This window comes from Electrophorus electricus, chromosome 20, assembly GCF_013358815.1.
Source record: "Electrophorus electricus isolate fEleEle1 chromosome 20, fEleEle1.pri, whole genome shotgun sequence".
Lineage (NCBI taxonomy): Eukaryota > Metazoa > Chordata > Actinopteri > Gymnotiformes > Gymnotidae > Electrophorus > Electrophorus electricus.
In genome coordinates, this window is record NC_049554.1 from 3172889 (window position 1) to 3185653 (window position 12765).

At 42.4% G+C, this 12765-nt stretch overlaps 1 protein-coding gene across 1 annotated transcript; it reads right to left on the reverse strand.

Moving 5' to 3' along the window:
• Nucleotides 1-134: 134 nt before the first annotated feature.
• Nucleotides 135-5017, reverse strand: trib3 (tribbles pseudokinase 3). The gene is made up of 4 exons (XM_027028411.2): nt 4150-5017; nt 2921-3208; nt 2345-2637; nt 135-2145 (listed from the first exon to the last, which is right to left on the reverse strand). Exons 2-4 carry the CDS (start codon nt 3206-3208, stop codon nt 1680-1682), a joined length of 1047 nt encoding a protein of 348 aa, XP_026884212.2. The 5' UTR covers nt 4150-5017; the 3' UTR covers nt 135-1679.
• Nucleotides 5018-12765: the final 7748 nt, after the last annotated feature.

The following is a 12765-nucleotide window of genomic DNA, read 5'->3' on the forward strand; positions in this document are numbered from 1 at the left end:
TCAGAAATGTACAGGTGAAGGGTCTGCAAGACCTTAAATGTTATTATGCTTTTTGTTACACAAACTAGAGTATAAGGGTACTTGGAAGGCAGATCAGCAATGGGAAATGCAGTAAAGCTGGACAGAAGAGCTTAAACATTTTAGCCTAATTCTGTTTATTAAATGACTCTTTTAGGCAGCTTAAGAGACAACAAGCTTGTATGCATTTTATTTTAAAGAGTTAGTTGAGATGAGACAAAACCCATCAGCACATTCATAAAAACAGGCATTATTTGAACTTTTGTTTATTTGTACTGGCAACAACAAAACATAAAAAATTAAATCCTTTGAACTGAGAAAACTGTAGTGTTCTTTTTATGTCATGGTAACAAAAACATATTTACAAATAACACAAAGTAGTTTGACAAACAAGAGTCAAAGCATTGCATGCAGGCATCACTACTGGCAACTAATGTAATGCCTTTGTTTGCCAAACGTGTTAGACACACCACTTTACCATTACATGGAATCTTACCGCGGTGCCAGTCACCTACCGCTCCATATTCTTCAGGGTCTAACTAAGTCCACCCACAACATGTACACAACAGACAGCACTCATGCCGTAGGTCATTTGGTTTCTATTTTTTTTTTCTTCTTTTTTTTTTGTTTTTTTTTTGTTTGTTTGTTTTGTTTGTTTTTTTTAACTTATCCATGACCCAAGTCACCATGCCTACAATGACATCACAGGTTCCTCAGAGAACAATAAAAAACCCTGGCACTGAGGACATGTTATCCTGAAAGGTTACGCAGAATTGTAGCTGGACTTTACGTACAGCTCCTGGTCTACAGATATAGGAATAGAGTTCTCCATGTTCTGCCATGTTCTCTGAGTGAATCAACACTAGGATTTATCTCATGAAAACAGGTATGTGTCCAAATGATATAGACCATCAGACTTTAGCTCTTCACATGGGAAAACCAACATAAGCACTTCAACTAACCTATGAGGGAGTCACACAATAAACAATGAGAAGTGAAGAAACTTAAAATCTTTGGTAGGTTACTTGAAAAAACCCAACATAACATCAACTGTACTAGTGAAAAAGGCACTTTAAATAGTCAACCGTATTTTCCACTGCAAATTATGTAAACAGTACATACAAAAAGGCACATACTGTGCATCAAGTATCCCAGGATTCAAGGTAGAGGTCTTTCCAACAGCTTAAATGTACACTGTAAGAAATATATACATAGATATCACAATACTGCTGAACGAAACAAGTTTGATGTTTTGATGAAGGACCAGTTGTGCTTTGGACAATTAAACTGCTTGTGACTGAATCCTTCAAGCGGCCAACGCACGACTTGAGCCATTCACCTTTTCACAGCCCTTTTCATATCCTTTAGAAGTGCACAGGTAGGTAGATCCCAGGTGTGATAAGGTTATCAAACCAGTGTGGCCTTAAACGTTTGCAGTGACCACAAAGTCCAGCTGCCTGACTCAAACCTCTCAGATTCTTTGCCTGATGACAAACAGCCATGCTGTTCACCTTTTTTTGTGGTATCTGGGCTGTATTGAGCCCTGCCCTGTGCATGACCACCGTGCACCCTCTGAAGCGAACCACGGCATACCCTACTACGCTAGCAGAAGCTGGCAGGCGAGCAGGGAGGAGAACACTCACTCTGCTGCTCCGCTGGCTTCAGTAACAGTCTCTGTCCTTGCTCTCTTCAAAGTCTGGGACTACCTGGTCTGCACAATGTCTGGAGGTGAGCTGCTGGCTAGCCACACCTTCTCCCCTGCAGAGCAGCCAAGGGTGCAGCAGGATGTCTGGCGCCTCCAGCCTCTCAGAGGGTGACTTCCTCAACATGCAGCACACGAGAGACTTAGCCCTGGGGGAGAGGCTCTCGGGAATGGTGAAGGCCCCCCTGCGGATTTTGCTGAACAGAGCTGCAGGCTCTACGTCCTGGAAAGGGTAGCGTCCCACCAGCATGGTGTAAAGCACCACCCCCAGGCTCCACACGTCCGCAGCCTTCCCTGAGTAAGAGTGGCGGGAGTTGAGGATCTCCGGACCGACGTAGGCCGGGCAGCCATGCTTGTCTGTGAGAGAGTCGTCTGCTCCGTTCAGGAGACACGAGTCCTCCAGGTTCTGCAAGACCAGCTTCGTCCTGTTGGGACAGAGGAATTATATATACACTTTTAGCTCACTTTCCAACATTTACTTTGTCCCAGACTTTTGACTTTGTGCGTTCAGCTGGCCTGAGAAATGACAACTTTACTGTTACATGCATCACACAGTTCCATAGTTTTCTCTATAAGTCTTCTATAAGCTCTAAGAGAAGAAAAGGGTTTTGATCGCTAACTAACCTCTGCGCGTCAGCAAAGACGAATTTACGAAGCTTGAGGTCTCTAAGAACGACGCCGTTCTCATGACAGTGTGCGACCGCTGCCGCCATCTGGCCGAAGAGCCGCACGGCCTCGTCCTCCTGCAGCCGCTTGCATGTGCGCACGTACGAGTGCATGTCACCATAGCTATGCTCGAAGAAGAGGTACACATTTCGCTCCCCCATAATCACCTCCGATATCTTACAGATGTTGTCGTGGGGCAGCACACGGGTGTACGGGGCGATGAGCTCATGGTACTTCCTCATGGAAAACACCTACCAAAAGAAAGAGCAACAAACGTATTCATTATAGCTGAAAACAACACTAGCTATAATCAGGCTATTGTTCCTCTTAGGCTTATGAATCATATAAAGAACAATACAACCAGTAAATATGACAATCATGTACCTTATACATGGAATTATTGTACTCTATGCAGGGAAAGATTAGATTCTTAACAAGTGTCAAATTTTGCATTCAATTCGACAAACAGACCAAGATGCTTTGTTGCACAACAGCAGGAGACCCCAGTACGACACAGTGAGGCAGGGAGCTTACCTTACAGGTGTAGACCTGCTCTGTAGCACGGTGAACAGCCCTGTATGTCTGAGTGCCTTCTGTGGCCTCCAGTAGAATATAGGGTCCAATGGAGGAGACAGGGTGGCTTTCTGGGCCCGCATGCTCCACGCTGTGGCTCAGAGGCCGCAGGCAGGGGGCCAGACCAGGGGAGGGGGGCTGACTCAGCCTGCGTCGCTTGCATTTCGGCACATCCGTGCTGTGGGAGTCTTCGCAGTCCACTCGTTTCAAGCTCAGAGGAAGAGTGGGCGTTGAGAGGTTCACACTCATCTGGTTAAAAGAAAATCGAGGTTTATGAATGGATGAGGTCATAACCCTGTGACAGCGCATTTAGCTGAACATATGTTATGTGTCAACCGCATGTTGTTGCAGTTATTTATTCAAACTCAGCCGTGCATGATTTAAGCTGATAAACACCTTACTTTAATATAAATGCATAAATAGTGAAACCAGAGCACAGTTATGCAGGATGCAGTACACAACAAAAAATCTAAATCAAATCAAAGTTGATTTGTCACATACGTAGTCATACACCGTATAACAGGCAGTGAAATGCCTTTGATGACTGCTCTGCGTAACAGTGAATCCAACGGTGAAAAAAAAAACTAAAAAACTGAACAATGCAACAAATGAGGATATGGGGCATGGCAAAGTTGATTCACATCCGTTAATCTATCAAACAAGATAAATTGTGGCACCGAAGGAATGACCCACACTGATGCAAGCGAGCTGTTACCCAAGCCACTGGCTACCGCTTTCGAAAGCCTGATGGCAGTCAGTGAGTGAGTCACAGACTCGGAGTTATTACACATTCAAGCGTGAGTCATAAAATGACGTAGCGCAATCGCGTTTTTCCATTTGACTGTGGATCTGCAGAGTACACATAAATTTTATCCGCATATGTATTTATTTGTAATCCCTGTACTATATTTTGTTGAAAAGCATGATATATTAAAAAAGAGAACATTGAAACGCATACGATTTGAGAAAACTCAAACAATATACTGCGCGAATTCACCGTGAGGAGTGATTGGGGAAAGAGTTTCACCATCACTTTCCCTATGAAGTTTAACCCAGACTATTTCACAATTATCTTTTCTAAGGAAACCAGCTAATCAGCGGTGGACACGCATGGCAAAGGACTCTTGTTCACACCACCAAAATGCAGCGTTCATGACCTCCAATGTGGCGGGTTAGTGAGTTTCACTCACCTCGCTGGCAGACAAAGGACTTGCTCCTCTCCAAAACAGAACAATGGTTTAGGAACTCCAGTCGTACGAGTTGTGGGCGACTTAGCGGTTTGTCTCAATACATTTTCCAATTGTGAAGAAGCACTAAACCTCGACAAAAAATTATACTGGATTTATGGCATGTACAGCAGCTAGCTCGGAAACTCGGGCTGATAAATTGCCACGAGTCAACTTGAAGCGCCTTTTCTTGACTTGTCAGTAGTTGGTTTAGGCTGAACTGTGTTTCTACAAAGTACAAAGTATCCGAAACAACTGCAAAAATAAATAAAATGGACCGCCGGATTTTGTTCGTCGCAGAAGTCTTCGGTTTCTTCTCGTCAACTCTTAATCACATAAACTATCAGTCAGTCCGGTGGAGACGCCGGTGAGCGCGTCTGTCGTTGGCACGGCAGTCTTTGTTCCTTATTCCCGCTGGATGAACAATGTTGCGTTGCTTTTCTCGGTTTCCACAGTATGTAGTCTTCGGTGGTCAAATAAAGTAAATTTTTTTTTCCCTCAAACTTGTCACACGGAGTCAGTCCGGTATTCCAGTTAACTCAATATCTTGAATTAACGTTTGGACGAAAGAAAAAAAAATAAGTCCTGAAAAGTTACTAAAACCCGAAGACGTGTCGGCGGCAGCACAGAGATTAGAAATAGCCCTTAGGTGTTTTTTGTTGTTGTTGTTGTTGTTGTTGTTGTCTTTTGCTTCGTTTTTTTCGGTTGACTATTCCTTCGAAATTGATCACGGACGCCTTTATAAATGAGGTCTGAAACCAGCCGTGGTCCCTCCGCCTGAGCGTCCGACTGTGAGCTCTCAGTTTGGGTAGCTACTCCTATTATGCTTTTGTACATTACGCGATGATGCTGCACTTAGTGCGATTGCAACATGTAAGCGCCGCCTCTTCTGCCTGACGACATCTACAGCGCACCGTCGCAATAGTACACGCTGCAGCGCAAGTTTGCCTGGAAAGCGAGCAAATGCAGTCGGTCAAAACCAGAGTATCGTAGGTATTGGAATTAGCAGTATAACAAAGCCAAAATCAGTTTTTATGCAGAAGATGTGTTACTCAATGTACATGAGTCACTAAGGTAATTAAATGAAGCAATCAAAGTTACATTTGGATTTTCATTCAAATCAGACTATTACATGAACTGCTTAAAATCAACAATTTTACCATTCAGTGGAAATCACAAAAAAATCCAATCATATACTATTTCTGTCACCTCAGATAATATTAACAAGCTAGGCATTAACATTTCTACCAAGCTAACAGTCTAACAGTCTTTTTCACCCTTATCCTTGTGCCAGCAAAGAAAAAGACGACTACTACCCAAAGTTAATTATTTTTTCTCTATTTGTTCTTGAACCCACAGCCTAATAGTTCAATTCATTGGACTCACTAATTACAATTACACCTAATTTTTACTTACAATAATTTCACCATGTCAATAATTGTTGGCTAGCAATAGAGCAATCAAAATGTCAAGCAAATCAAAAATATCTGATCTGACATTCCTTAGCCAGCAATAAAACAACACCCCTGCTTTAGCAATACTGTAATTTTTTACAACTCTGAAAGCTTTTGTGGAAAATATTCATAAGGAAAAGATATGCATTTCTACTTTTTCTGTGACTACAGAACTATTATGCAATTAATTAAATATAAAGCAAATCATAGAGTACACATGACTAAGCAGAGGATAAGGTGGGGCTGGTGGACACAAATATTAGAACTCACTGCACAGGAAACAAAATAGAAGATTATCTACAGGCATTATGGGGTTCCCATGCAGTCAAGCTGTTTGGAAAGCAGTCACTGAGCACATATCATCCTGTTTTAACAGTACCACCCCAGTATGCCCATCGGATGACCTGTCCTCCCATCACAACACACAAAACCTTTACTGGTGGTATTAGCCATCACATAAAAAAGACCTCTTAAGCTGGAAACTTTGTAATACAGTAAGCATTGCACAGTGGTGTGGTTAAATATTTAATTAGAATATATATCGCTAGAAAAATTAAATGCCTCAAAAATCAATTTGAAGCCTTTGAGATGTATTGGGATTAAAAAAAAACTAATAATAAACAAACAAAAAAAAGTAACTATGAATATTGCCTGTGAGGTAGTCCTACATATCCTTTAACTCAAACCACTTAACACTTATATACTGATATAATCCATATCTATGATACAATTTATAACCAATGTATATGCATTATAACTAGGTGTGTGTGTGTGTGTGTGTGTGTGTGTGTGTGTGCATGCATGCTCAACTGTCTTTGAGATCCCTGTCTGGCTCTCTGTCCCTTTCTCTCTATCTTTTCTTTCCCATGTTCCCATGAATCAGTTAGTTAACTTATTATGTTGGGTTGGGATGGTGCGGGTGTAGCGGGAGGAAGTTACGAAGTACTTGAATAAGAGATACAATATAAAAAAAGACAGTACTGGTCTCCAAAGGGGAGTGATGGTGTGGTCAAATAGTCTTGGCCAAGGATTAGCTAGAGAGACAGGAAAAAACATATAAATAGTCTGTCATGAAAGAAAATATTTGCAAAAGTCAATGGTAAATGTATTTTTATTAATGGTACTATTACACCAAAGTGCAGAAGTTCACATTTAATTTTTTTGCAGAATGAAAATATGTGTATTTTCTTTTTAAAGTTCATCATCAACCAAGTGCAAGTAATTTGATGTATAACGCAACCACATTTGACTAACTACTCAAACAACGAACTTTACCAGGCCACAGAATGCTATTTAAGATGATGCCTCTATGCACCGTAAGAAGATCACAGTGGCTATTCATGCTAGACCACTCATACCAAGAATGAATACCACACCCCTTGTATGACTCAACAGCAATATTGGTCTTGCACCATTGTAGCAATGTTTACTAAAAAAGATATTTAGGTAACCTTCAAGACATTGCGCGTGGGTATCTGAGGAAAGCGATTCTTACGAATACATTCATGTTTATTTTAGTAAAGTGTTGTCCTGTCCTAAAACATCCAAGTTCCAAGAATAAAGAAATTGGTGCTATCATTAAACATTATTCTTGTATGTTGTCTCCCAAAAGCATATTTTCCCCGTCTCACAGAGGGTGTATTGTTTGTATGCTCAGGCTCTTCAGTCTGCTTGTAGACACAGGTGAGGTTGCAGAATGTTGTTCTGCTGTACAGCCCTCCTGGTTTCGAGGTGAGTCAGAGGCTGCCTGTATGAGTAGGTGGGCGTCGGAAGTTTCCTGGGCTGTTCTATCATCACTGAGCCTTTGAGTGGGAGATCATTGAACCAGTCCTTAAAATGGAATCAACTTGGCTGGGCAATGTGTTTCAGCATTCAAGCCAACACCTCCAAGCGGCTGCTAGTCCACGAATAGCAAGACACATCAGTTCAGCAATAATCTATCAGCACAGGAAACAGTTAGGTGAGGTATTGCCTTGTTTAGCGCTGTGGCGTTTTTGGCTGTTATTATCAGCTGAGTCACCATGTAACAGCATAACTCTAAACATCCGGTGGCTAAGGCAATTAATTTAATTATATTACAGTATCTCATTGATACATGGAAAGGTTGCCCTTCATTTCCCAGAAATCCTCTGGCTGTTAGCAGTGCAAAAATGGTTCTGTGAAAATACCACCCTTTTTGGTTTGAGACACAGTATCACCATGGGAACTAGCAATGTTCTCAGCAAAGGGTTTCTTGCTGATGGACAGTTGGGAATGCTCAGCTCCAGCTGGAACTACAGATACACATCAACTGCACAGAAATCCAAGCCTGTGAATGTTGCATCTCTTTTTGCCTCATAGGAGCCAGTGAAAATGATGGCAAGCCCAGCTTTTGTGGCCACACCTGTTTTGATGACAGTTGTCCTGTTTTGCAGACACACATACTATAAATAGCTTCATTTACAGAGGGCCTAACGAATGCGTCCAGGTTAATCGAATTAGCTGTGTCCTGGTTCTTTGCATTAAGGTTACAGATGTCTGATCATGTCAGTTTGATGATCTGTCAGTAGTATGCCCAAATCCTGAAATAGGACAGGAATGCACTGTCCACCCAGTTCTGAGACTGAAATATAAAAAAAAGATTCTTTGCTGACTTTCAGATGCTTTCTAGCTATGGTTAAGCACATTGATGTTGGTCACATACATCACACTTCAACTCACCTGAAAGAAAACAGTGCAAACTGAAACCCACAGACTGTTCTCACCTCGTCAAATGTGGGCACCATTATTAGCAGTGCTCTCAGCGTTGAGGGGAGGGGAACTCGGCAGTTCACGTTCAGGTTTCTGTTCCGAATGGAACTCTTCTGCAGTCAGTATGACTGCACCACGTTACAGAGCTTCGTAGGCAGGGGCCTGAAGAACCGCCTGTTCCTCACAACTCGTGTGGATGAAGATGACAACGCTTTTGGTTACACGTGTCATGATGTCCCTTTAAGTCAAAAGAAAGAAAGATTATTATTTGCTTATTCAGACTCACTCCTGCGCTTTTGTTTTGAAAGGTTGTGAAAGCCAGAATTCCATAGCAGCAACCAGCCTTTTGCACAAACAATGTTTTCTTTCTTCAAGCCGCACCTACTGACAGCTTTGTGCTCCTGTTTTGGGTCTTTGCAGTGTTTCCCAGATGTCTTTTGGGGCTTCTTGAGACTTTCAGAGACTTCTCAAGACTTGGCAAAGAGCACTCAAAATGAACATTTAGGCAAGTAGACTCTCCATACAGAGCCTGATCTAAGTATCCAGATTCATACAGTGACAATGCAAACAACCTTATTTTCCCAGCCAAAGAAATACACTTCCCATCTTTTAATAATGTTATAATTTATTCTTTACGTTGCATATCTTCAGGGCCTTTTAAAGGACCCATCTTAGCCTTCTGTGCAAAGACGGTCTACTCATCAGCAGCGTTTAACCCCTTTCTGTGGCGATGGACTTGACACATGACACGGCTGCTGTTTCAAAGCCTGAAGTTGTGTATTACCCACCTAATGGTTCATTAATGACGGACCAAACAACTTCCTTTTAACCCTCTAATATGAAAGACACGTTCTTTCAAATGCAAGAAGTGGAGGAAGGTATGTCTTTCATGATGCTAGACTGGATGTGTGATCATTTCTAATATTTCAAAAATAAAGGCTTTCAAATATTAACTGTCTGCATTGTCTGTGTCCAATTTTGTGTGGTGTTTGTGTGTGTGTCTTTTCAATCTAGCCAGTGCATGTGTTGCTTTGAGGCCTTTTAAGCCTGTGCCCTCTTAATCACTGAGCTGTTCTGGCAACAGCTTTTCTGAGAACTGAATGAATTGAATACTTCCGTCTGGACTTGGCTTTGTCACTCTCTCTCTAGCGCTCTCTCCTCCCTCACACCACCTCACTGTCTCTCCCCTCCCACCCCTCTCTCTCTCTCTCTCTCTCTCTCTCTCTCTCTCTTTTACTCTCTTTCCCACCTTCTAGATATTTGCTGTGAATATAGGCTTAAAGACAGGGTACACATACAACCAGAGCGGTTTGGTACAGTAATACCTGTGAATTTGTTCAGCCAAAACAGTGTCAATGCTAAACATAAGCAAACACGAGGTTACAGCTCCGCTTCCCTTCCTGCAGGCTGAACTACAGGAGGATTAACGTACTCGGCCGCTTTTGCTTTGCTCATTTGTTTTGGAATGTTCTGTGTGGTGTGAGGAGAATGATAAATCATAGTAACTACCTTGGAAGTGGTTCCGGATCGCATATCCTTACAAGCAAAGCTCTACTGAGCTGTTGCCGGAAACCGCCAAAGAAAAGCAACATGAACTGATGTACCATGACACAGATTTAAGTTATTATGTTCCACTCTGGGTAGGTAAAATATAGGGAGTTCCCACACAAGATGAGTAAATATTAATAAACATTTCCATGGGCGTTGTCTCTTTTGTCAGTCTCACTTGTGTATTTGTTCTGTGGCCCACTTAGCTTGGTGTTATTTGTGCTTCGGAAGTGTTGCAGACTGCCTAGGCTGTAGGGTAATCTCATGAAGTGGACTGAGTGGGCACTCGACATGTGGTGTGAGGAAGGAGATGGTCCAGCCGGGTTTATTCCAAGCCTGCTCTGCGCACAGCGTCTCCTTAGAGTCTCCTACACAGGTTTTAAGTAGCGATAAACTGCAAAATGTGATGTTTTGAAACCAGGCAGTGCTGACTAGTGTGTGATGGTATGCGGTATTGAGTAAAAACAAGGCTGTTGTCATAAAGAGGCAGGTATTTGAACAGATCTTGTCCTTCGGGTACAAAGCATGGGGTTACTTTCTGAGCTTATGAAATAGATTGTGGTGTTGGGGCATCTGTAGGACTACCATATGATAAGATAGGGTTATGCTTTTACACTAGTTATTAATAAAGGAGCATTATGCTTAAACGTTGAATATTGGACAAAACTACTGGCGTGTTTTAGAAGTGCGTGAAATTAATTAGGCAATAGTTAATGCCATGTGCATGTTATCTACTGGTTCCTAAAGAAAATAAATTTCAGTCATTCATCCTCACATGCATTAGATATGACACTGAATTACTTAATTGATTAACTTCCTAGTTCATCATGTGCCCAAGGTCTCTGTTTAGAGGAAATTTCTGCTGAAGCATTACTTAACCCTCAGGCAGACACCAGGGCACTTAGCTCAGCAGTTTTTCAACACTTCTCAAAACAAGAGTCAAGGCCCCATGCAGTGTAATTGCGAAGTGAAATATGCAAAGGCAGCTGAAACCTCATGCCCCTGTGCGTCACGCTTTTCCCAGGTCCGCAGCCACAGACCTGACACCCTTTACTCAGGTCTGAAGCCACAGGTCTGACAACCCCCACTTAAAAAACCCACAGAGGACAAAGTGAAATAATATGCTGGTTATTATAGTCGGATTTCCCTGTTTGGCCTTATTCTTTTCTAAAATGGTACAGCCCTTCCAAGGAGGTGGAGCACACTGAGCCACAGACAGGTATGGAGCAAACTTTCCAGTGTGAGTCTGATCAGCGTTTGTAACACCTCAGCAGTTGGAAATTGTTGTTGGAGTACTTTTACAGCATGTGTTACCGGTCTACCCAGACTGTGGAGCTAACCACACAATCTGGTGAGTGATGAAGCGAAGTTCAGCAAAATTTTAGCGAGCAGCCCAGCTTCATACCTAGTGTGCGGTGACACTTTTGGTTGGAAGCTTTTTGCTGTGACTCACTGTGTGCTAGCATCACCTCATTAACCATGCCAAGCACGATGTGCATGTTTCTCTACCCACCAGCATTTGCTCATAAAACTCACCTCACTTTGAGACTCTGAGGCCTTGCTCTGGGTTTAGTTGGAATCCTTCCCAAATCCTTATGACTTTGATTCAGCCCTAGCTGGGGATAATGGAATCACTGTAGGGTGGCTCTGTGGGCCTGAACGTTAACGCCGAGGAGGTGGAGGGTGGGGGGTGGAGGGTGGTGAAACTTCAGTCCAGTTAATATGCATGGCTTTACGAAACCTTTCTAGCATGAGCATGTGATTGAAAAGCAATTTTTGCTCAGACTTGAGGCGTAGGTTTGTATCACCCTGTCACCACCCGCCTATGTGAGTCAGGCCATGAACACATTACAGGAGGTGATCTCAAGATTTATCTCCAGACTTTACACTTAATTTCTGAATTGCTGCCATTTTGTGGCTGAGTGGTTAGGTGTTTCAGAGCTTCTTTTCATCATAATGTAGGACATGACATCATGTGCAACTGCCAAACAGTGTGGCTAACTTGAGTTCCCATTGCCTGTCATATTAAAGTGTGTTAGCATCCATAAATGCTAGTTGTTATTTTATTAGGTTACATGCATTGTGAAAGCTCTAACTGTCATTATATATTGAGTGAGACGTGCAAGTTTCAGTCCACTCCCAGATGTTAGTGGCTGTTTTGAGTCGGCTGCCTCTGAATCACATGCTTTTCATAACAAATGTGATGAAACCTGGGGTCAAGTGAGTCAACCATGAGCTTGCACCGAAGTTCAGAGAGAAAGAGAGAAAGTTGGAAAGTTAAAGACAGTTGGGGGGAGGATTTAAGGAACATAGGGAGGGAAGACTCAGTGACAGAGAAAATATGAAGTAAAATTTCACTTTAAAACACACGAGGACAACATCATGATAGCTGCCATAACCGGGGTAGTGTTTAGCAGACTTTGTCAAGTCAACTCAAATGTATTTATATAGTGCTTTTTACAACATGCATTGTCACAATACAACTTTACAAATGTACAAAGGTCCAGATACCTAATGAATAAGCCAGTGCTGACAGTGGTTAAAAAAACTCCCTGGGCTGAATTAAGAAAGAAAGACTCAAGAAGGGAACCCATCATCCTCAAGTGGCCTGGCTAATAACAGGCCATGCTTTATTACATTATGTTTAGTCCTAGTAGACACTTCAGTTCAGATGTCTCAGCTACACCAGTGGGTCAAGGGTGGGTGAGCTGTTTCAGCATTCATTGGAGTAGACAGAGAGGCTGGACAGTTATGTCATCTATTTGCTACAATAGATGCCACCTGATTCAATCATGCTAAACAAGCACTCCTATTCCCTGTAGCTGCCTACAACTCTCACTGTCCTGTC